The 24,744-nt window shown below is 42.4% G+C and overlaps 1 protein-coding gene across 2 annotated transcripts in view; it reads right to left on the reverse strand.

Annotated features, from left to right (window-relative positions):
• The window catches only part of tubgcp6 (tubulin, gamma complex associated protein 6), a 95,849-nt gene that overhangs the window by 5,211 nt on the left and 65,894 nt on the right, over positions 1-24,744 (reverse strand). For both annotated transcript variants that reach the window (XM_020919144.2, XM_055155502.1), the window contains exons 21-24: positions 19,968-20,162; positions 10,818-10,950; positions 2,584-2,797; positions 1,960-2,153 (exon numbers count right to left, since the gene is read on the reverse strand). In XM_020919144.2, the coding sequence (XP_020774803.2) occupies positions 1,960-2,153; positions 2,584-2,797; positions 10,818-10,950; positions 19,968-20,162 (736 nt within the window). The remainder of the gene's footprint in view (positions 1-1,959; positions 2,154-2,583; positions 2,798-10,817; positions 10,951-19,967; positions 20,163-24,744) is intronic.

The following is a 24,744-nucleotide window of genomic DNA, read 5'->3' on the forward strand; positions in this document are numbered from 1 at the left end:
GTTCACTGTATCACAAGCTGCTCTTTTGTTTGCCCGTTCAAGTTTACTGTTACTGAACAATAATCTGCAGCTTTGGTCATTTAATGTTTTATTAGCGTTTCTTCAATGTCACGACCATCATTCAGTCTGATATATCCTGTCAATTCAGATACGGCTATTGAACTTTAATACTACAACTAATATTAGTATAACTAGGGCTGTTCGATATGGATCAAAAAATATATCTCGATATATTTTGCTATATCTCGATATACGATATATATCTCGATATATTTTCAACAAAAAAATAACCCCCTAAAACTGAAAAAACAAATCTGCCAAATTCCACAAGGTCCTTTTTTTTAAATTGAAGTGTAAGAGGTCGGCAGTTCATATAGGAACATTTAAGATTACAAAAAACCCTAATTACATAAATAATTTAACTATAAAATAAAAGAAATAATACATATTTCCTTCTTTTCATTCATAAATAAAACAACTCAACTCAAACTCATCTTTGCATTAACTCTGTTATCCAAACCAGAACCAGAACCATGAGCTCATTTAGCAGAAGAAGCTCAGGATGTTCCTTATTTCAACAGATCCATGTTATTATCCAGCAGTAAGGAGCTCTGAGGTTTAATCCCACAATCCACTGCAGATCAAACCCAACGTTTCCAAACACAATTGTACAAGTGACACTGTAGCAGATTATTGATTAAAATATTCTGCATAAATAAACTTTACATAGCTAAAGTTTACAATATATAAAACATAACGACTCTAGAGCCACATCAGCCCGTTGGCGATAATAATGTGTTTAATGCAGTTTTGCGCACGTGTGTTTACATTTTACAGAAACGAAACTTAAGCGCATGGCTCATTTGCATAAACAGCGCACTTCTCATGCAGCTCAGCTCGTTTAGCTTCTTTCGGGCTAAAGAACGCGACTCGGTGGAATATGAGGATTGTTGATGGTTTTGTCTGTAAATGGTGGAAAAGGTTCGTGGTGCTTGAAGCTTTTCACTGGCACCAACTTTCGGCGTTCACGGTGGTAGTGAGGAGTGAAGGAGACACGAGCGAACAAAATCAGGGAGGCGGAGGCGACGAGAGAGAAGGTAAACAAGGGAAGCGGGGAAATCAGAACTGAATATAAGCATTATATCGATATATACGATATGTCAGAATTCATATCGAGTTTAAAAACTATCTCGATATATTTAAAATATCGATATATCGCCCACCCCTAAGTATAACTAATACTAAAACTACTAGCTGGTGTATTTACAGGGCTAATTCGATAGCATTTGGGACACTACATCATGCTAGATTAACTACATTAAATATTAGAATGTTAGTAACACTACATAGCCGACACTGAACCCCATGCCGAGTTTCACAGTATGCCCTGGTTGTTCTACGACACCACCCATTTCTAGAATAAACACATATATTCTAACAAAAACATATTTTAGCACATTGGTACTACATATATTTAATAATTCTTCAGGCAGGTTTCAATAAGATTTGTCCATGAGATTTCTTTCTGCTGTGTTTTTTTATTTAAAGACATTTATTTGTAGATATTATAAATATAATGAAAGGTGATAAATAACCATCAAAAATGATTTGATGAATAATTCCACTCAAAATAGAAAAAATTAATTAAATAACAAACCTATGCTTCAACATTTATACATATATACTATGGTGGCCATCTTGAAAAATGGCCGCCATCTTGGATATTTTTGGTGGCTAACGGGCTTTTCATAAAGACCATGTTATTATCTATCTCCACTCCAAATTTGATGCTTGCACCACAAACTGAACGATTATTTCAACTACCAGCTCCACTAATAGTGCACCTTTAAGACATACAATCCTGCATTCAAAAAGTTTAAGGGTACTTTCTCTACCATTCAAGCCACTGCTGCTCCATTGAAAAACAAACCAAAACATGTTTAAACCTGTTTTCCTTACCTTTGAAGAGGAAGTGCGAGTAGTACTTGAAGGTGTTGTAGGACTGTTGCATAGCAATGAAACTGGGGTGCACCGCCTCGCCCTGCTGGTTTTCCCAGGGCAGAGCAATCAGCTGGGCTCTGAACTTCAATATTAGACTGAAAATACTGTGGATGATATTCATGACCGGAGCAGCTTTATCTGTCAGCAAACCCCTGGAGAACCAGAGAGAGGAGACACTTAGGAGAAAGACTTTGAACTGACTGTAAGACAAGCTGCAGAGATAGTAAGACATATTCTGATAATGAGGTTAAAGCATTCAACACTTTTACAAAGCTCCTGCGTTGAATCCTAATGATGTGCAATTGATTTTATATTATCTCTTTTGACGCAACAATCAGACTGAGCATTTTTGAGTGCTCAGAGAAAGATGAAGAGAATTACTCAAACATGTGTGAATGAAGCAAAACACAACTCCAAGTCTGTTTTTGATGAGGTAACAACATTATAACATGACCTAAAGCTTACACAAGTCAATTTTGTGTAATATAGGACGTTTAAACTAAGATGTGCATTTGGAAAACACACCTTGGTAAACTACACTTGAGTTTCCGATAGGTATTTAAGCATTGGAGCACTCCCTACCTGAAGATGGCCCTATTGAGGTAGTCTGCATGTGTGCGGTGGATGGCGTCCAAGTCATTGGCAGAGGTGAGTTTGGTGATGAACTCGCTCCAGGACACCTGCAGGATCTGGTTGGCAATGTACCCCTGGATCACTTTCACAAAGTGCTGCATCTCATGTCTGTACAACTGCAGTTGCCGGAACTGCACAGAGCGGCCTGCACCCTTCACCAGTGCTACACAGAGGGAAGTGAAGACAAAGACACACCGGGTTTAGACCTGGTTAGACTTTTTTTTTTGGCTAGGCTACAGGTACTGTTGAGGAGAACAACCTTTTCCTTTGGTGTTCGTTAGTTTCTGCTTAGCTAAAAAATACACTTGAAACAGAAATAAAGTCCAGATAATTTACTTATTCCAATATTAGAAAGTCATACTTGTACAAGGAGTCTGTGCTGACATTTCCATGCAGAGACTCAATGTTTTACGCCTATACAATGACTTTTATATGCAAACTATGGTGGGAGGCTACCATGAATTTACTTAGCATCTCTTTGTTGATGCACAGGCCAGCCAGGTCTCTTGGCACGTTGCACAGTCCCATCAGACTCCATCCCAGGTGTTATCTGGTTAACAAGTCCCTATCAATTTGTCTTGTCTTGACAAATATCTATGAATCTCACTGTGATCAGAGCCCTTATCTTCAAATGACCTCGATACAATAATCAACTATTATTGATTAGTGACTATACAAAATAGCTAAGCCTAATTATTTATCCCCACAGTACCCGAGAAGGAAAAAGTATGTATTTGTGAGGGTTTCTTTCTGCCCCTCCTACCCCTCCTTTCCCTGCTCCCTCTTCCCTTCTCTCACCTTATTTGTTTTTTCCTGGGCGGGTCCCCAAATCATCTCACCTGCTGAGCTCCACTCCTGATCCTCGTCAGTAATCATCTCCGGCAATAAAAGACCTGCTGACCTGCTCTCCAGTGCCAGATTGTTTCGTCTACCAGATGGTGATTTCCCTGTCGGCTCAGTTTTAGATTTTTTTCCTCGCTCGCTGTATACTTACCTGCATTTTTTGTACTCTTTGCCATTGAAGACTCCTGCATCCCAGCAGCTGGCTCCTCATCTCTCCACCGCCTGTCCACCCTGGTTAATAAACCCTGTTACTTTTGCATTTTTGTCCTTGTTTCGAGTCCTTTTTTGGGTCCACTCCAGTGGCACGTAACAGAATGATCTGGCCAAACAATGGACCCAGCAGAACCCGAGTTGGAAAGGATCGTTGCCACCCAAGGAAATTTACTTGGCCAGCACCACAAATCACTACAGGATCTGAGAGAATCAAATCTAAATAACGGACTCCAAGTCTCAAATTTGACCAGGTTGGTGGAGCACCTTTCTAATCAACTCTCTGCCCAGCATTTCTCTCAACCCAGTAATCCCACTTCTGCTGCTGCCCCTGCTGCTGCCGCTGCCGGTGCCTCCGCTGTACACCCTCCCCGTGAAACTCCAGTTCCTCATCCAGAGCCATACAATGGGGACCTGGGTAAAAGTAAAGGTTTTCTCTTGCAGTGTATGACTGTTTTCACCTGCCAGCCATTTTCGACTGACCATTCCAAGGTAGCCTTTATTACGGGGTTGTTCCGTGGAAGAGCCCTTGACTGGGCTGAGGCTATGTTGGGTGGCAGGGGCATTGAGAGTATCAGTTACTCTGAATTTTTTTGCGGACTTTAAAAGAGTTTTTGCACACCCAGATTGTGAGGCGAATGCTGCCAAAGGGCTTCTAGATCTCCACCAGGGAGACAAGAGTGTGGCAGACTACTCCATTCAATTCCGGATCTTGGCTGAGGAATCAGGGTGGAATGAAACTGCCTTAAAGGGAGTATTTTGGTGAGGGTTAAGTGACACTTTAAAGGATGAACTATCAGTCCGTGATGATCCGGTCTCTCTGGAGGAACTTATCTCTCTCTCTATTCGTATTGACAACAGGCTGCGCGAGCGAAGGCGAGAGAGAATTCCTCGCACTACATCCTCTGTGCCTCGCTCCTCACCTCCAGCCCGAATTCAGACTGTCGGTAATGTTCCTGCTCTGCCCCCCACTCCCCTGTCCCCAAAGGTTACTATGCAAATTGGCCGGGCCAAGTTGACTGTTCAGGAGTGGTCACGGAGAATTCGAGCTGGCGAGTGCTTGTACTGCGGTCAAGGTGGTCATTTTCTCATTCAGTGTCCTGTTCATCCAAAAGAGCCCACTCATCAGTAATGGGGGTACTGATGGGCGAGGTTTCTAAAATCCCCACTGACCAACCCAGACTCCTGTTACCCGCAACCCTGTGTCACAATACCCAGTCACTTCCCCTTCAAGCTCTACTGGACTCCGGGGCAGAGCAAAACTTCATGGACTCAAATTTGATATTGCAGGCGGGGATCTCGACTGAGCCTCTTCCAGAGCCTATCCAGGTCAGTGCTTTGAATGGAACCGTTTTAGCTAAAATTACTCACCACACTGTTCCTCTCCACTTAATTTTGTCTGGCAACCATCACGAAGAGACACGTTTCTTTGTTTTCTCTGCTCCTCTGACTCCGTTAGTTTTGGGCTACTCTTGGCTAAAGATTCACAATCCTGTAATAGACTGGTCTCTCAATAAGATTGTTAGCTGGAGCTCATTTTATCACCAGTCTTGTTTGCAGTCAGCTCTCCCTCCGTCAGAAGAGAAATCCAAACTACCTATGTCTACTCCGGATTTAACCTCAGTTCCACCAGAGTACCATGACTTAGGGAGGTCTTCAGTAAGGAGAAAGCACTATCCTTACCACCACACAGGCCCTATGACTGTGCCATAGACCTTCTTCCTGGAGCTCATCTTCCACCTGCTTGCCTGTACAACCTGTCCCGACCTGAAAGGGAGGCCATGGAGACGTACATCAGAGATTCTCTAGCTGCCGTCATTATTCGTCCATCTTCGTCTCCTGTGGGGGCCGGTTTCTTCTTTGTTGCCAAGAAAGACCAGACATTACGTCCATGTATTGATTACAGAGGTCTGAACAATATTACTGTTAAGAACAAATATCCCTTGCCTCTCATCTCTTCTGCCTTTGAACCATTGCAGGGTGCCACTATTTTCACAAAACTGGATTTACGAAATGCATACCATCTTGTCCGCATCAGAGAAGGGGATGAATGGAAAACTGCATTCAACACACCTCTGGGGCACTTTGAATACTGTGTCATGCCATTTGGACTCACAAACGCACCTGCCGTGTTTCAAACTCTGGTAAATGATGTCCTTCGGGACTTTCTAAATCGCTTTGTTTTTGTGTACCTGGACAATATTCTAATTTAGACCCATCCGAACATCGCCAACATGTCCGTCTTGTCCTGCAAAGGCTTCTGGAGAACAAACTGTTCGTGAAGAGTGAGTTCCACGCCAGTTCTGTGTCTTTTCTGGGTTTCATAATTGAAACTGGACAAGTCAAAGCAGACCCAAAGAAGATCCAAGCTGTCTCTGAATGGCCGCCTCCCTGTAATCGAAAACGGCTACAGAGGTTCCTCGGCTTTGCTAACTTTTACAGGAGTTTCATTCGTGATTACAGCAAGGTCGCACTTCCTCTCACCCGTCTAACCTCCTCTAAGCTTCCATTACAATGGACTCCTGAGGCAGATGGTGCATTCAACAAGCTTAAAAAACTATTCACAACAGCTCCAGTCCTGATTCAACCTGACCCCTCTAAGCAGTTTATTGTTGAGGTTGATGCCTCAGATGTGGGGGTTGGGGCTGTTCTCTCCCAGCGCTCTGACTCAGATTCTTGTCTTCACCCCTGTGCTTTCTTTTCCAGGCGGCTTGCCCCCGCTGAGCGTAACTATGATGTGGGCAACAGAGAACTCCTGGCTGTAAAACTCGCCCTTGAGGAATGGAGGCACTGGCTGGAAGGAGCAGAGCAATCCTTCGTTGTATGGACAGACCACAAGAACCTAGCCTACATCCAGTCCGCTAAGAGACTAAACTCACGCCAGGCCAGGTGGGCTTTGTTCTTCGGGAGATTCAAGTTCACTATTACGTACCGCCCTGGTTCCAAAAATGTTAAGCCTGATGCACTGTCTCGCCAGTTTGACCCGTCTGAACACTGATCCTGAAACCATTCTTCCCGTTAATTGCGTTCTTGGAGCTCTCTGTTGGCAGGTTGAAGCCAATGTGAGAAAGGCGCAGGAGGTCGAGCCCGATCTGGGAGGTGGACCACCCAACAGACTCTTCGTTCCGTCTGCTGTACGCAGTGAGGTCTTGCAGTGGTCCCATAACTCTTTCTTTGCCTGTCATCCTGGGGTGAAGCGCACCTTGTCAAGCCTCAGGCGTCATTTTTGGTGGCCATCTATGGACGCTGATACTCGAAGTTTTGTGTCTGCCTGCACTGTATGTTCCCAAAATAAATCGTCTCACACACCCCCTTCTGGTCACCTCAGGCCTCTACCTATTGCCAATCGTCCCTGGTCACATATCGCAGTGCATTTTGTAACTGGTCTACCCCTTTCTAATGGTCAATCTGTCATCTTGACCATTGTAGACATATTTTCTAAAGCTGCTCATTTTGTGGCCCTCCCAAAATTGCCCTCTGCTCGAGAGACAGCCGACATCATGGTACAACATGTTTTCCGTCTACATGGCATCCCTACTGACATTGTTTCTGACCGAGGCCCCCAATTCATCTCCTGTAGTGGGAACATATAAGATGGTCCTGAGACCAATTCACTAGGCCTGCATGCCTGCACGAAGTCAATATTATGCTTATACAACTCGCTATCTTTTAGTAGGGGATTGTGCCAAGGACACTGTGTTTACGAAAAACAGGGCATCCTACCCCATTGCCAGTCTCAAAAGACTGGACATGGGACAGGAATGCGCCTCCATGTATGTGTGCGCGGTGGAGACTGGCCCTCTCTGCACGCACAGGTGCATGAAGAGAATATATAGAGGCGGAGGGAAAGCACCCACTTTAGAGTCTGCTGCGGGTTGCGTACGAACGCCCAGCCGGGTTTAAGCCACTCTGCCGTGGGTTGTTGGCTCTCCAGCCCAGTGTCAACGGTGAGTTTGATTTTCTTATGTGCCAGTTTGTGTGATGATTGATGCTTAAACCCATTGATTGATTGATATGATTGTAACAATGTTGAGCGGGGAATAAACGGACATATTTATTCTAGCCTCATTGTGTGATGATTGCAATGTTGAGCGGGGAGTAAACGGACACATTTACTCTAGCCTCATTGTGTGTGTAGCAATGTTAAGCGGGGAGTAGCCGGACACATTTGTTCTAGCTTCATTGTAACAATTATTGAGCGGGGAATAAACAGGCACAGTTATTCTAGCTTGTTGTAACAATGTTAAGCGGGGAATAGACAGACACGTTCACTCTAGCTTCATTGTGTGCTGGCATTGATTGATGTGAAATAGTGATTGCCTGGTTGCGACTACTTCCCACGAACCTTTTAAGATATTTCACAAAACATCTCCCAAGTTTGGAAAGCATTTTGTCAATCTCTGGGTACCACCGTCAGCCTCTCGTCTGGTTTCCATCCACAGACTAACGGTCAGACCGAAAGGACTAATCAAGACCTGGAATCTGCTCTTCGCTGCGTGGCCAGTCACAACCCTGCATCTTGGAGCTCACACCTACCTTGGGTTGAGTATGCACATAATTCGTTAACCTCCTCTGCTACTGGTCTCTCCCCTTTTCAGTGTTCCTTGGGCTATCAGCCTCCTCTCTTGTCTATGGACGAGGTTGAAGTTGCTGTACCCTCCATCCAAGCCCACATGCGAAGGTGTCGTAAGATCTGGAAGGAGACCAGGAAGGCCCTGTTGCAGACATCATTGCAAACTAAGTCCTTGGCTGACCGTCATCGCCGCCCAGCACCAGAGTACACCCCAGGTCAGAAAGTCTGGTTGTCTTCGAAAAATATCCCTTTAAAAACTGAATCCAAGAAACTGTCGCCCCGCTTCATTGGACCGTTTGAAATCGAACGGGTGATTAATCCTGTTTCTGTTCGCCTTAGACTCCCACAAGCTCTACGTGTTCATCCTACCTTTCACGTATCCCAAATTAAACCTGTGCACTCTAGCAATCTGTGCCCTCCTGCCAAGCCCCCTCCACCCCCCCAGTTGGTTGATGGCCACCCAGCTTATACCGTGAGGCGGATCTTGGATGTCCGTCGTCGTGGCCGTGGGCTCCAGTACTTGGTCGACTGGGAAGGGTACGGCCCTGAGGAGCGGTCGTGGGTTAGTCGTGCCCTGATCCTGGACTCCAACATGCTGAAGGAGTTTCACCGCGCTCACGCTGACCAGCCTGGTGGTGCGCCAGGAGGCGCCCGTTGAGGGGGGGTACTGTGAGGGTTTCTTTCTGCCCCTCCTACCCCTCCTTTCCCTGCTCCCTCTTCCCTTCTCTCACCTTATTTGGTTTTTCCTGGGCGGGTCCCCAAATCATCTCACCTGCTGAGCTCCACTCCTGATCCTCGTCAGTAATCATCTCCGGCAATAAAAGACCTGCTGACCTGCTCTCCAGTGCCAGATCGTTCCGTCAACCAAGTGGTGAACAACTCAGGCTTTTTGTGTTTTTGAGCATTTCAGAAGAATTTTGACTCTTACCTGTTTTCTTTTATCCGTTCCCCAGTTCTTCCGTTTTGGGAGCCAGCCTCATCCCATACCCACCAGTTTCTGTAAGCCTCCGGTCAGCCTCCCTCTCCACAGAACTCCCACCTGCAGCCAACCTGGACCCATCCTGCCTCCCCTGGAATCTATCCCCCCGCCAAGACTATTCTTGTGAAATAAGTACTTTTTTTTCCCTCTGCATATTTGGGTCCAACCAGTGATTCTTTAACAGTATTTAACTATCTTGTTCTTTGTTCTCACAAACCCTGCATGCCTTTTCTGGCCACTAGCAGCAATTTTATCTGTGAAAACTGAAATAGGATGGACCACCTTTGCAGAGTCAATCAGCTCTCATCTCTTTCAACTGTCATATATTCTTAGAATAGATAATTAGATGAAGAAGCACGCAGCGGTCACAAGGTCTGCATTTTCAATACACTTTCTAGGGCAAAAGTTACACAGAATTAAGACAGAATTACTGGTAACTCATTTATGAGAAAAGGGTTTGGTAATGCTGCTTTAAGTCTTTTTTGGGTGTCACACTACAAGGCCTGTGTATGTGTGCGATGGTTTTTATGATACTGGCTACAACCAAAGTTTGTCTCAGTACATATCAGGCTAAGCAGTGTGAGGTTGGTTTGAATTATAGGAAAGTGTGCGCCTGTTTGTGGCTGGGCTCTCTGCTGTTACTTTCATTGATCATAGACACAGCAAGAGGAGGGCTCACTCTGTGACCAAGATTTTATAATAACAAACTCTTCATATTTGTAGGTTTAGTCCCAGTTTGATCCAATGAAAGCCTTTTTTTATTGAGTACTTGGTTATGTTTAGTTCTTTTTTCACAAATGCACATTATAACCCACTCTGGTTTGTATTTGTAAAGTGCTGCTTGATATTATACCATATACATTTTCCATATGATTTCTATTATTCTGTAAAAACTCCTCCACACACGTTTGACTTTCCCCTGGAGGACAAATAAAGTTTTATGCATTGAATATGAGCGAGCCACTGGTTTATAAAGCGATTCTGTGCATATTTTTTCCACTATTGACTTAATTAAAGTTCAGCACGTATTAAATATTCATCAGTGTTTTCCCAGGTAGTGGGTAAAATTAGTTCCTTTACACTGCCGCTTATGTCTCTGGGGTAATTCTCATGCATTTGTGTTGAGATCAATAATCCCCTCACCATGGGCAGGGAGCACTTTATTATGAGTGCTTTGAATAAATATTCTATAAATGTGGCATTCAACTGGATGTCATCATTTCAGATGCAGAGCGGGGGCTTATAGATCTCTATGGGCTTGTTTTTGAAAGAAACAACCAAACTGAAAATTTACATATGATGAACCTTATAATTATTTGTTATCATTATGATTATAGACCCTGTGGCTTAAGGGTGGACTACATAACTACTACAATGTGGTCTCAGAGCAAGTAGAGCTCATAATAGGATTAATGAAACAATCTTGTGAGAGGATAATTACAACTTCAGGTCTGTTTTTGATGAGGGAACAATGTTGTCACATGGTAAAAAAGTAAATGATGCATAATCTGTCCTTCCAAATGACATGAGCCGTTTACAGTGTTGTATGACAAGAGCTCAGTAACCACAGTGCTTTACCTGTGCGTCTGAGGTGGAACCAGACATCACGCAGGCTCCATACCATGTGTTTGAGCTGCAGCAGGAAGGAGAACAGGCGGTTGTATTTGTTCATACAGCTGTCTGTGATAATGATGTTCAGAGGCCAGTCCACCTGCAATGCAAACACAACTATTTATTAGATAAGAGAAAATATCAAGAAGTTATTTATTATTTCATTTTTTATTATGATTTGTTGTAATATTGTTTAGTTTGTTTGTATAAAATACAAAAAAAAAACACAATATGATGTCCCATCAGGAGGAGGCCCGGGGCAGACCAAGGACATGCTGGAGGGACTAACTCTCTTGGCTGGCCTGGGAACACCTTGGGATTCCCCTGGAAGAGCTGGAGAAAGTGTGTAGGAAGAGGGAAGTCCACGACCCAGCCCCAGATAAAGTGAAAGAAAATGTTTTATTTGCAGTAGAATTGTTCTCCAAAAAGAAATGAGAGAAATGTCGCATTTTCTACCTATAACCTAATGCACATGGCATGTACTAGTATTGCTATAACAATTGCAAATATTTGCCAAAAAAATCACTATTCAGTTTTGTCATTCAGGTATTATACTAGACTAGTGTTTCCACAATACAAATTTTGAACTAGATTTTGACACTAAGCAATATACTTGATATCAATTTTGATATAATATGGTAAAATATTTTTTTTAATTGACAATCATTTCTACATTATATAATCTTCTGCCCATCCTGATAAAGCCCAGTATCTAAAAGTGTTCAGGAAAGGTCAGATTTAGTTTTTGTGATTTACTTAGTACTGAAATGAGCATCTACTTTCTATAGTAGCATCTGGTTTTTCAACACTTTTGACAACATTACCAGAGAGTATTTTTGATAAATGATTGGGCACTGACATTTTTTTCCATGAACTGTCTGGAGATAAACTGTATAAAAAGACAGATAGCAGTTCTGCTGTAAAGTTGGAAGTCAGAAGAATGAAATTTGAGTGAATAAGTGAGGAGAGCGACTAGAGCTAAGGGCGTTATGAGCTGCATCCATCACACAGCGCCATCCCAAAGAAGCGCCTTCGATCCATCTGCGCTTCACTCATTTAAGCGCCTGATAAGCTAAATACTCTAGAGCAGTCAAGCTTTGTCAAACTACAACAGCACGCCATGTTAAAGCTGTCACTCACAGGGAAATGCACAGGAAGAAATGTTCATTACAACAACAGCAGCTGCTCACACCTCCTCACCTTTGGGATGTACAGGAAGAGCTACATGTGAGGTACTGTTTGTCACCAACTCACTGAACTAACTGAGGGATTTGATTTAGATTTTGACTGCTTGTTGGAAGTGGCGAAGTGCACACAGACACTAGTGCACACTCAGTGGAAGCATATTTAAGTGACAAATTAATCAGTGAGGGCTTTCATCATTTGTATGGCATTTTTGCGAGTCATGGTAAAATAACAGAGGAGCTGAAGTGATGCAGAGACAAGTTAAAACTTTAATTTTTGTCAAGTGGAGAACTTATGGTGTGATATACTTTGTTGTTTTGCCATGCTGACAATTACATTGGCCAACACAGTGATCCTGTCCTGTCCAGCCAGAACCACACACTTCGACAAAACTTTACAAAGATGAATGGATCTGAAGCCTTGTTCTGCCTGTATGATTGACAGGCAGATTAACCAATCAGAAGACACATACTCTGTGTCTAAAACATGTAAAAAAAAAAAAAATAAATAAAAACCAAACGGGTCGAGAAACAGGGTGGATTTTCTTAGAATCAACAATCAAAGCACCAAATTATCGTAAGTTTTTTATTTATGTAAAGCTATTCACAGACATTTTTCACAAAGATGCTTTACAGAGCATTATTCAGCATTATTCATTCACTCCAGACTCTGTGATGTTAAGCTATTATTTTAGCCACAGCTGCCCTGGGGCAGACTGACAGAAGCGCGGCAGCCATGCCAATAGGCACCATCAGTCCCTCCGACCACCACCATCACTCGCGCACCCACCATTTTCATTCTCTGCAATGTGGCACCTGATTTTCCCAGCAGCCTCCCATCCAAGTACTAACCAGGCCCGGCCCTGCTTAGCTTCTGAGATCTGACAGAATCAGGCTCTGACTTGTCTCAGGTAAAATAAGTCATACATTTTGTTCTAAATGTTATGAGAATTTTGGAGAGCGGATGTATTCCACATTTGAGAGACACTTTAGACAAATGAGCTGTAGTTGGATCACTTCTAGTTTTGGAAGAAGGTTTTTCAAGCTCTGCAACCAGACCCTTCTGGTTTCAAACAGAATGTAGAATGTAGCCTGGCTGCTCAGGCAACAGCAGTAGCTGTTTAGGTTACTAAACAGATAACAAGATATTTGTGATTTGTAACAGAATCCTTCTCACATCCCTGTTATAGCATGTCCAGCACAGATCCTCACCCTGTATTAGAGCTGGCAGACATATCGCAATCAAATCAGAATGGCAGCAAATTAATAAGATTGAGCGAAGAATTATTAAGAGAAGAAGAGAAGAATTATTAAGTTAAAATGTCCTCATCAAAAAATCCTCTCTCAGTATGTATAAAACAGCAGAACTGTGTAGTTTTCACTTGTACAAACATGTGGGCCCGGTCAAGCAGAAGTAAACAGCAAGGCCAAAAATTCAAGTTAATGCATCTGATATAAAAATGTATTCAACAGATAGCATATGTACTCTAGTTTATGAAACTGTTTATGAAACCTTTTTTCTGTATGATTTTTAGTTCTAAAGTTACATACGTTTTAAACAGACCATGTCACATGTACAATTTTTAGGCCTTGAACAAAAATTATTTCCCAAATTTTAAAGACCTGCAAATCCTCTTCAGGTTAACTTTCAAGCTACATCTTTGACTAATCTACATCTCTAGGTAGTATACTTATGAAAATAAAAACTATTAGGTGTTAGTATCTGGTAAAACCTGTGTTTTACATGTCTAAAAAATTTTAATTTTCCCCCCGTTACTGAAAAATGATGTTTTTTTAAGTTTTACATGTTATACTGTTGTGGGAATTTTTGGGGCATTTGCTAAACTATATATTTTTGGAAAGGTTATAATATATGGAGTCAGAAAATCAATGTTTGCATTTGCCCAGATGTCATTATGGCAGCCATATTGAATTTTTTTTAAAATGGCTGCCAAAAAAGCTAGCCAACATCAAATTTGGATGTTGAATGTCAACACACACATTTAGACACAATATGATTACTCAACCTTTTTTTTATTAGACATTTTCTATACATCATCATTATCATCATCACATTCATACAGCCATAGACTGTATATATGAGGACAGATCTAACGCTGTAGCCGCCGGGTGCCAAATAGGAAGTTCTCCACAAGGCTCTTCTGGCTCCTTCTGACTCTAGCTCCAATTGACTTACATTAGGATCTTGTGGCTCCTCTCTCTGTACCTGCTGCAGTGAGCCTCGACATTTTGGTCTTAAAATGTTTGTATGAACTCGCTCTACATGATCCTGAATTAATTATATATATTTTTTTGCTATTTTGTCCATCAAAAAAACCTATTCATAATATAGAGTCTGGCTCCAGTTTCGCTCCTGTAACAGTAAGCATCAAGAGCCTCATTTGAGCGACGCTGAACTCTGTGGGTCACACTCACTTAGTCCACTTCTTTTATACAGTCTATCCATAGAACATGGCTTGGGAATCATCATCATTCTGGCACTGGCTGCTGCACTGACACATGTCAGTACAGGCTAAATCTTTAGTTTCTGGTGTGCAGTTCTGCAGTCGCCTTTGTACTTGGCAGTGGTGAACTGTGGACCTGGACCCTGGGCCTTCATTAGGACCAAGTGTTGCTATCATAACATCATTTATTTAAAGAAAACTAAATGAAGCAAAACGCACATGCACTTATTTCATATATTTGTTTAATAAACATTAGCTACTGTTTAACAAGATGCCACCTCTGAGCCCTGGCCTGGCCGCGGGCTCCGAGTTTCAGTTCTTGGGTTGTCCAAACAGGGGTGTCCTGCTCATTTTTTGATGCTGTGGTCTCGCTTATATTTGCTATCACAGGGTATTCGCAAAGGCCCTGAAGATGTTGTGATACGATCCGACCATATATATATATATATATACACACACATATATACACACCCATAGCATTCAACGCCGCTCAAATGAGGCTCATGATGTTCACGGTTACAGGAGTGAATATGGAGCCAGGCTTTATATTATTCCATTCCATTCTCTTCCGCTTATCCGGGGCCGGGTTGAGGGGGCAGCAATCTAAGCAGGGTCTCCCAGGCTTCCCTCTCCACACACACTTCCTCCAACTCCCCCTGGGGGACCCCGAGGTGTTCCCAGGCCAGCCAAGAGACATAGTCCCACCAGCGTGTCCTAGGTCTTCGCCGGGGCCTCCTCCCGGTGGGACGTGCCCGGAACACCTCTCCAGGGAGGCATCCAAGAGACATTCGGAACAGATGCCCGAGCCACCTCAACTGGCTCTTCTCAACGTGGAGGAGCAGTGGCTCTACTCCGAGCTCCTCCCGTGTGACTGAGCTCCTCACCCTATCTCTAAGGGATCGCCCAGCCACCCTGCAGAGGAAACTCATTTCGAGCGCTTGTATCCGCGATCTCTTCCTTTTGGTCATTACCCAGAGCTCATGACCATAGGTGAACGTAGAATGACCGGTAAATCGAGAGCTTTACCTGTTGGCTCAGCTTGCTCTTCACCAGAACGGTCCGATGCATCGACCGAATCACTGCAGACGCTGCACCGATCTGCCTGTCAATCTCACACTCCATCCTCCCCTCACTCGTGAACAAGACCTCGAGATACTTGAACTCCTCCACTTGAGGCAAGGACTCTCCACCCACCCGGAGACGCCTTTTTCTGGTCGAGAACCATGATCTCGGATTTAAAAGAGCTGATCTTCATCCCAGCCGCTTCACACTCGGGTCAAACCGCTCCAGTGCTGCAGGTCATGGTTTGATGAAGCCAAACAGGACAACATCATCTGCGAACAGCAGAGATGATACTGTGGTCCCCAAACCGGACCTCGTCCGACCCCTGACTGCGCCTAGAAATTCTGTCCATAAATACAATGAACAGAACCGGTGACAAAGGGCAGCCCTGGTGGAGTGGACTGGTTGGGCAAACTCCCATGAACCCTCGAGCACTCGATGGAGAGTGTAGAGCTGGTCCAGTGTTCCACGGCCAGGACAAAAACTACGGTCGTATTCTCCTCTCCAGTCCCAGGCATAGACCTTACCGGGGAGGCTGAGGAGTGTGATTCCCCTGTAGTTGGAACACACCCTCCGGTCCCTCTTCTTATACACAGGGACCAACACCCCGGTCTGCCAGTCCAGAGGTACTGTCCCCGATCAATGTTGCAGAGATGTGTCCGCCAAGACAGCCCCACAACATCCAGAGACTTACTCAGGATGGATCTCATCCACCCCCGGGCTTTATATTATGAATAGGATTTTTTTGACAGACAAAATAGCAAAAAATTTAAAAATTCAGGATCATGTAGAGCAAGTTCATACAAACATTTTAAGTGTTGAGGCTCACTGCAGCAAGTACAGAGAGAGGAGCCACAAGATCCTAATCTAAGTCAATTGGAGCCAGAGTCAGAAGGAGCCAGAAGAGCCTCCTGGAGAACTTCCTATTTGGCACATGGTGGCTACAGCGTTAGATCTGTCCACTTGTATATACAGTCTATGACTGTATGAAAGTGATGATGATAATGATGATGTATAGAAAATGTCTAATAAAAAAATTGTGTAATCATATTGTGTCTAAATGTGTGTGTTGACATTCAACATCCAAATTTTATGTTAGCTACTTTTAAACTCTTTGAGTTATCTGACCAACTACATGTGATGTTTATAGTTTGTTTTACCCATATTGTTGAAGTATTTCAACAGGATAATTTAAAAAAACATATTTTTGGAGGAAAATGGAGGATAACATGCAAATATTACAGTGAAATTGCAAGAAAACAACCAAACCGGGTCATTTTTTACCCACTTATACGTCTAAGGGTTAATGTGGGTAGGTCTTATAGCTTTGTAACTAGCACCATTTGATTCCCTGACCCTGAAAATGTGGGTTTAGCAGTTAAAATCAACATTTCAACTTATTCAGAGGTTGAGATATTTCAAAAAGAGTTTTTTGGCGGCCATTTAAAAAAAATCCAATATGGCCACCATAATGACGTCTGGGCAAATGCAAACATTGATTTTCTGACTCCATATACTATAACCTTTCCAAAAGTATATAGTTTAGCACATCCCCCAAAAATTCCCACTAAGGTTAAAAAATGAGAATAAGGAACCAGACTATGTGTTAAACTTTATATTTCATCATGAAACTTTCTAAAAGCAAGGATGTTGATACTACTAAGCATTTCCTGCAGTAATCTAATGAATTCTGTTTCTACATAATTTTTTATTAATTGTCATATTTTTTCCCTGTTACTGGCAAAGGTAACGGAGGCAAAACAGTTCATATTGTAAGCACTTTCTACTGCATTGTCCCTGAGTTATTCCATACATAGTGTATTGTTTTCATAATTATGGTATTGTATTAGGTTAAGGTGGTCTCTTTTTTAGCATTATCTGTAAAAATTTACAATATTTTGAGAATAAACTCAGATATTAAATATTGTGAAGTCTTTCAAATGAATGAAAAGTATAGTTTAATATCATGAATAAATTTATGTTCCAAGTTTGCAGTTTGTTGTTTTGATTCATTATATGACCTTGACAGTGTTTGAATGGACTTGACTAGCATTGGAACTTCACTAGTCATCTCGTAACCATGCTACCCATGTGCAGGTGTGAGGTGTTGAAGCGTCTCCCTCTTTCCTTCTTGTTGGCATCCGAGACAGGGGTGGCTTCCCTGTCATCTCTGCCAAGCTCTATAAAGCCTTGTGATATTCTGTGAGTTTCATTTAGCAGTCTGTGGTGGTGTGGTTAGCCACATTTTGTTGAGAAATTTTCAGCCAAATTTTTTGTATTGATCATGGCTTTTACCCCTGCTGAGAAGCAGTTCATATATGCATCTCTCCTGTCAAGGTTAATGTAAAAATTGTGCGATGTTCCTGTCTCAAATAAATAAATAAATAAATAAATATTGGTTCTTAAGAAAAAGTTAATCATGTAAATAAATAAATAAATAGATGTATTTCATCATAGCTTGTGTTATATTTGCTTGGAAAGACTGACATATTTTACAGAAATAGTTACCTTTTATTTTGAAGTAATATTAAAGTTTTCGGAAGAAAACAAAATCGTGAACCTTCTACTTGCTTGCACAATTTTCCCTCCGTTATTTTTCCCTCCGTTACCATGACCTTTCTTAATAAAAAATCTCATGACTCAAAAAGTAAGAGGTTTTTCAACCTAATCTTGTACCATATGGTAGAAAACTATATGAAGCAAATATTCAAACCAGTTTGTTAAGGATATGTAAGTGAGAACCACTAGTTATCACTGTTTGGATTTATTGCCCAAAAAGTGCTGCATATTTCATTCCCTCCGTTACCGACATGAGTTTTTAGATTTTTTGTCAACAACTTGAAAGAATATCACAGGTTTAACTTTACCCTGTTGGAGTGTTAACTCTTTCCTACATTCTGATACCTTACTTACTTCAATAGTCCCTCTAGTTATTTGAATGTAAAAAATCTGCCCGTTTCCCTCCGTTACCGCTTGACCAGACTCATGTTCTGACAAGTATGTGATTCTGGTATTAGTTTAGCAGTATATTTTCAGGCTTCTCTTAAATGTTACTGCATCAGACCAAATATTTATTATTTTTAGGGCCGGGCATGTTAACACGTTAATTTTGCGTTAACTAATCAATTCATTAACGCCAACAATTATTTTAATGCCGTTAACGCAGTTTTTATTATTTACTTATTTTTTTATTGTAAACGTCAGTGGCTTTTATTTTGAAAAAGCCCATCGCAAGCATTTCTTTAAGTTTGAAGTCTTTCCTTTACAAATTTTTCACTTTTTTCTGACCACGTGAGATGCAACGTGTCCGAGCCTCCGCGAGCCACGGGCGCCGGAACCCGCGGCAGAGCCCGCAGCCAGGCCAGACCAGCCGTGTGCTCTGAGCTTCCGCTCCAACTGGGCTGTGTGCTCCGGTTCACGGGTCTTTGTCTTCTCTTTCTTCCAGATGCCCCTGAGGCGTCCAGATAGGTGTGTCCAGTGCGGTTTTCGTCGCTGCGGTCTCGCATGCTTACATAATGCTATTACAGGGTATTCACGAAGGTCCGGAAGATTCCGTGATATGATCCTGCCCATAACTCAATGAAATATGATTGGCTCAGACAACTGTCAATCTCCAACTTCGTTCCAGCCACTGGTTCATTGCTGCAGGGAGAGTCGCTGATTTACCCAGATACCATTGAAAGAAAAATTGTGATTGGTTCATTTCCATTCCTTTATATTAACTTATAACAGGTTATAAATAACCTTTGTTTCCCAAGAAATATCAGTCCAAGTTTATAACTATGATCTAGATATTATTAGTCTAGATATTACTAGTGTAGTGCTTATTACTCACTGAATAAAAAATATTGAAAAAATATGTTAGTAGTACAAAAATTCATTCAATATTTTCTCTTGAGTCTTCACTGAATTACCTTGAAGGCTCCGAGGGTTCCCCTGTGAAAGAAATGCTGTTTGCACAACAAATGTGTGGCTCTTTCATTTACATTTCCAATAAAAGTGCACTATACTCTACTTTTTAATTAATTCATTGGTTTTGCGTATAACATGTGATTAATCGCACTCGAACTGCGATTAATCGTGATTAATATTTTTTTATTTTTGCCCAGCCCTAATTATTTTATATGTGGAGTGGAGTTGGCAGTCATAGTAATGCTAGAACTAGCATGCTAAGCACAAACTTCTTGATTCACACTTCGGACAATTAAACACTTAATAAAATGCAGACAGTACACAGCAGACTTATTGTGACCACAAGAGCCAATCATACAATATGTCTGTGCTGGGGCAAGACACATTTTGCTCAAATACGTGGAAAACAATCAGGTAAAGGCTCTGCAATTAAAATGCTTGTCATAAAAACTGCTATAAGATCCTTTCCACAGTCCACAGTCGTCTGGTCTTACCCTGTAGCGCAGCTCTAAACAGTTGAGTGAATCAGGGGCGTGGGGGTGGAAGGTCTCGGGAAGGTAGCGGAGGGCAAAGGTGAAGTTTCGGGCCAGAGGGGTGTCACCATGGAGACTGTACTGAAGAGCTTTGTGCAGGATTGAGTTCAGCACCAGAGGCGTGAGGAGTTCACCAGGCGTCTGACCACTGCCCACCTATCAAGAAAGGAGGGGAAGAAACCTATTTATTAGACCTGGAACTGAAACTAGGACTGCATTATTATTCAAAATCTGAATTCTTATGGAAAATGTTATGGTAATTTCATTATTGGAACCAGAAATGGGTATGGGCAGAATTGTGCTTCATACACTACTGCTACAAAATAGTACTAATTGCTTCGTACTAGGGTTGTCCCGATCTGATCACGTAACTGCGGACTAGATCCAGACTCGGACGTTATGATCTGATCAGGTATTGGATAAATAATAAACATATATAACACACAGCGCACACAGCACACACAGAACACAACAGTTTCGTTTTTTTATTTTTAACTGAGGCGCAGGATTTGCTCAGGGACGTCCAGTAAGCGCGACTGTCTGTCCCAGCACCTGCTGTACTAGTGGCGCACTTGCGCTGGGACTTGTCGTGCTCGGGCACTGTTGCATGTAGTTCTGTGGCCCGTGTTCACATCTGTGCGGCCGATGGCGTCATCGGACTGCGCTGTTTTTTTGCATGTTTTGGCGGGGAGGGTGGAAACAGCAGTATGGAATGTCTAATGAGCAGTGTGACCGATGTTGCGGTGTGCGCTCCGCTGTGGGTTTGTGAATGTGGTGGTGGAGGTGCGGGGGTGAGAGGCGAAGTGCTTATCGAGGTTGTGCATGGATGCCAAAAACTATAGTCTTACTACCTGTGAATATAGTATTTCACTACATTCTACTGTAAGAATGACATTAGACATAACAGTTATTCACATGTGCCCCCAGAGGTACACAGAATGACCTATGGGGGTGCACAAAGAGTTATGACAAATAAATGTCATCTCATTTTTATTTGGTAAGATTTTGTTTTATTTGGATATCATAGATGAGCCTAAATGTTTCAAATGTAATGTACATGTTTCCATATAATATCAAATATGGGTCAGTCCATATGAAATCAGCCGCCCTGAAAAGCTGAAATCAGATTCTGAATCTGTTGTCAAATATTGGGTATCTTTATTAAAGGGGCCTCAAATTTGGTTGCAGCTCTATTTTTATTTTTTTTATTTTTGAGGTCCAAGATCTATTTACTCCAAGCAGATATTTACAAATTAACTGTTGAACCTGAATATTTGAGAGAATGACCATTTCTGACAACAATCTCACACTTTTCTGAGCTTTCATGTGGATGGTGTAGAGCCCCAAATATGGTCACAAACCAAATGTGACCTTTTTGGCCCCTTCTTTGGACCCTCGGTTCCTCATGTGGGCACAGTTCGATGTTGATAAAATTTTCAGAGAAACTTTAGCATATTCTGATTAGTTCAAAGTAATAAAAACATCTATTAACTTCCTTCATTTCAAACATTATTTTTGAAAATGAGCGCTCACAGGTACTTTTCCACCTGCAGAAAGGTTCAATTACCTTTAATAGACTTGAACACTATTTGCTTGTTATAAAGAAGACAACTGGAGATTATTTGTGGAACATTGCTTGTGATGGTTTTGGTGGCACAGTAAAAGGCTTGGCTGCAAGGACCAGTCTTCAGACAACTGACAGCAATCAAATATTTACTGCACTCCAGATGTTTGAGTGGGCTTCACAAAACATAAAGAATGTGAAGTTTTTTCCTTGTAAGCTCTAAAGACATTACCATGAACTTACTTCTAAACTAGAATGGTAAATGGTAAATGGTCACATTTTTCTATAGCGCTTTTCCACCTTCAAGGCACTCAAAGCGCTTTACAACAAGGAACCACTCACCCATTCACACGCACATTCATACACCAGTGTACGCAGACACTGTGGGCAAGGTGGGTTAAGTGTCTTGCCTAAGGACACAACGACAGCATTCATCTGTGGGAGCTGGAATCACACCAGCCAACCTGTGGGTCAGTGGATCTGACCACTCAACCTGTGATGTTTTTTATGTTGAGAGCTGGATTCGAACCGCCAACCTTAGAAGAGTACTATAGCAAGGTAAAGACTGTGAAAAGTACTAGATCACACCACAGTTTCATTCCAGTGTCAAATGGTAAATTAAAGCCGCAAGCGGTGTCGAACGGCCCTCGTTCGTCGTGCCCCGCCAACACCATACTCTAAACACCGTGCCCGCAAACTCGGTGCCTGCAAACGGTAAATGACATAGTGTGCCTTTAAATGTTCTTTGCGTCCCCTGCTGGCCAACCTTGAAAAATGCCCATATGAGTAATATGTTTTTGCTTCTAGTCATTAATAGAATTGAATTCCCAATTTCATGTCTATGGGGGCGCTATAGTGTTCACTAAGCGTGTGTGTAATAATAAAATATTTTTGGGGGAGTCAGCCCCTGCTGGCCAACAGTGTAAATTTCCCCATGTCCATAATATATTAATGCTCGTAATGATCCTTAGAATTTAACTGCCAAATTTGGTGCAGATCCGATAATGTTGACGTTTCATGTCTATGCTAGGGGGCGTTATAGTGTTCACTTTTCATATGTTTTATAGTGTATTATATTCAGACTGAGATCACACGTTAGTGATTCAAATTTCAGCACGATTGGACTAAGCCTGTGCGAACAGGAGCAAATAATGTCACCTTGAAATTAGGTGAAATTTTGACTGAAATTTGCGGCTTCGCTGCACGTAAACCGTGACAATAATTTGGCCAACTTTAGATGCCCCACTTCTCTAGATGATGTACGGTGATTTTCAGCCCTGTGGCCCCACACCCTGTCGGGGCTCGGGCCTAAAAATAAAATAATAATATTTTTAGCAAAACAATATATCCGAAAACATTAGAACAGCATATTATACATTTTTTGAAAGCTCTTGATCTTCCCCACATCACCGTGGTGTCATTGGTGAGTGAAGTGCGTCTGTACCATCTCGTCAGGGTCGATCCCTGACCTCCCATTGACTTCCATTCATTTTAGCAGTAGTAAATATGGCTCAGGCCTTAGGCATGGGTTACTGGGATACTGCTGTTCGTGCCAGGGGCGACTGAGGACAAAGCTGCATGTCGTCATCTTGCATTCGCCCATGTGCTCGTCGCTCCCCATTCGCTGTGCGTAGAGGAAGCAATAGGCCCTACGCCCTGTTGGGGCTCGGGCCTAATTAGAAATGAGAAGAACATCTCAAGATCATTTATGTACTGAAGTTTCAGTTTCTGAAATACAAAATGAGATTGTGCAGATATCTCTTTGGACCAGCCACATCAATACAGTGCATGTATTTATGACATCAGGTGGTTCATTGAGAATATTTCAGAGTGTTCAGATGAACATGGTGACATCTATGTGAGATTCATGAATGGAGATGACAGAACCCTCTTCTGGCCTCCTGAACATTGGCAGAACCATGTTGGGTTTAGTTTCAGCACATAATCTGTTGTATTAAGGTACCAGAAGTTCAGGGAAGAAGAGCACGAAATTATCACCTTGACACTGCAGATTATGACATGATCCAAACATTACTTCTGAAGTTCATTAGTTGTTAGGAACACTTAGTGTGCAAGATACCAATACAGATGATCTACAGGTAGGCAGCAAAGGGACCAGAATGGGCAGATTTGTCCAGTATATTGGTATTGCCTCAAGTGGAGGAGTTCAAGTATCTCAGGGCCTTGTTCACGAGTGAGGGGAGGACAGACTGTGAGATTGACAGGCGGATCGGTGCAGCGGTTGCTGTATCGGACTGTTGTGGTGAAGAGGGAGCCGAGTTGAAAGGCGAAGCTCTCAATTTACCGGTCAATCTTTGTTCCTACTCTCACCTATGGTCATGAGCTCTGGGTAGTGACCGAAAGGACAAGATCGCGGATACAAGCGCTCTAAATGCGTTTCCTCCGCAGGGTGGCTGGGCGCTCCCTTAGAGATAGGGTGAGGAGCCACTGCTCCTCCACGTCGAGAGGAGCCAGTTGAGGTGGTTCAGGCATCTGGTTCGGATGCGTCCTGGGCACCTCCCTCGGGAGGTGTTTTGGGCATGTCCCACAGGAAGACCCAGGACATGCTGGAGGGACTATGTCTCTCAGCTGGTCTGGAAACAACTTGGGGTCCCCCCCAAGGAGCTGGAGGACGTGTCTGGGGTGAAGGAAGTCTGGAAGTCCCTGCTTAGACTGCTGCCCCCGCGACCCGGCCCCGGATAAGCGGAAGAAAATGGATGGATGGATGGATGGATGGATGGAGGCATTTTCTGCTGAGGTTGTTTGTCACACTGAATTTTTAAAATGTCATTTCTAGCAGTTGAACAAATAACAGACCAGATTACTGTATTTTGGTAACTTTTGTGTCAGTTGTTGTTACTGCCTTCTTGCAATATTTTTGTGCAAAAATTATACACATATGGTGGTACTGAAAGCCATGGTTATAGAATCAGAGACTTTGTGATTTAGCAGGCAGAGTATTCCAACTGAAATTTGCCTTTGATCAGTTGCCATGAATACTATCTTAACTTTACTTATACACCATGAAAAGCTGTTTCTTTGTGAGATAACACATTACCTTCCTCAAATAAAAATAGAATAAATAATGCAAACAAACCTTTTTTCATAATTTTGTGCAGAATGAATAGCTGAATTTTCTCAAAGGATTAATGACACTTTTCCAAGCAATGTACC

The sequence above is a fragment of the Boleophthalmus pectinirostris genome, unplaced genomic scaffold (assembly GCF_026225935.1).
Source record: "Boleophthalmus pectinirostris isolate CB_2022bp ecotype Guang Dong unplaced genomic scaffold, ASM2622593v1 HiC_scaffold_2, whole genome shotgun sequence".
Classification (NCBI taxonomy): domain Eukaryota; kingdom Metazoa; phylum Chordata; class Actinopteri; order Gobiiformes; family Gobiidae; genus Boleophthalmus; species Boleophthalmus pectinirostris.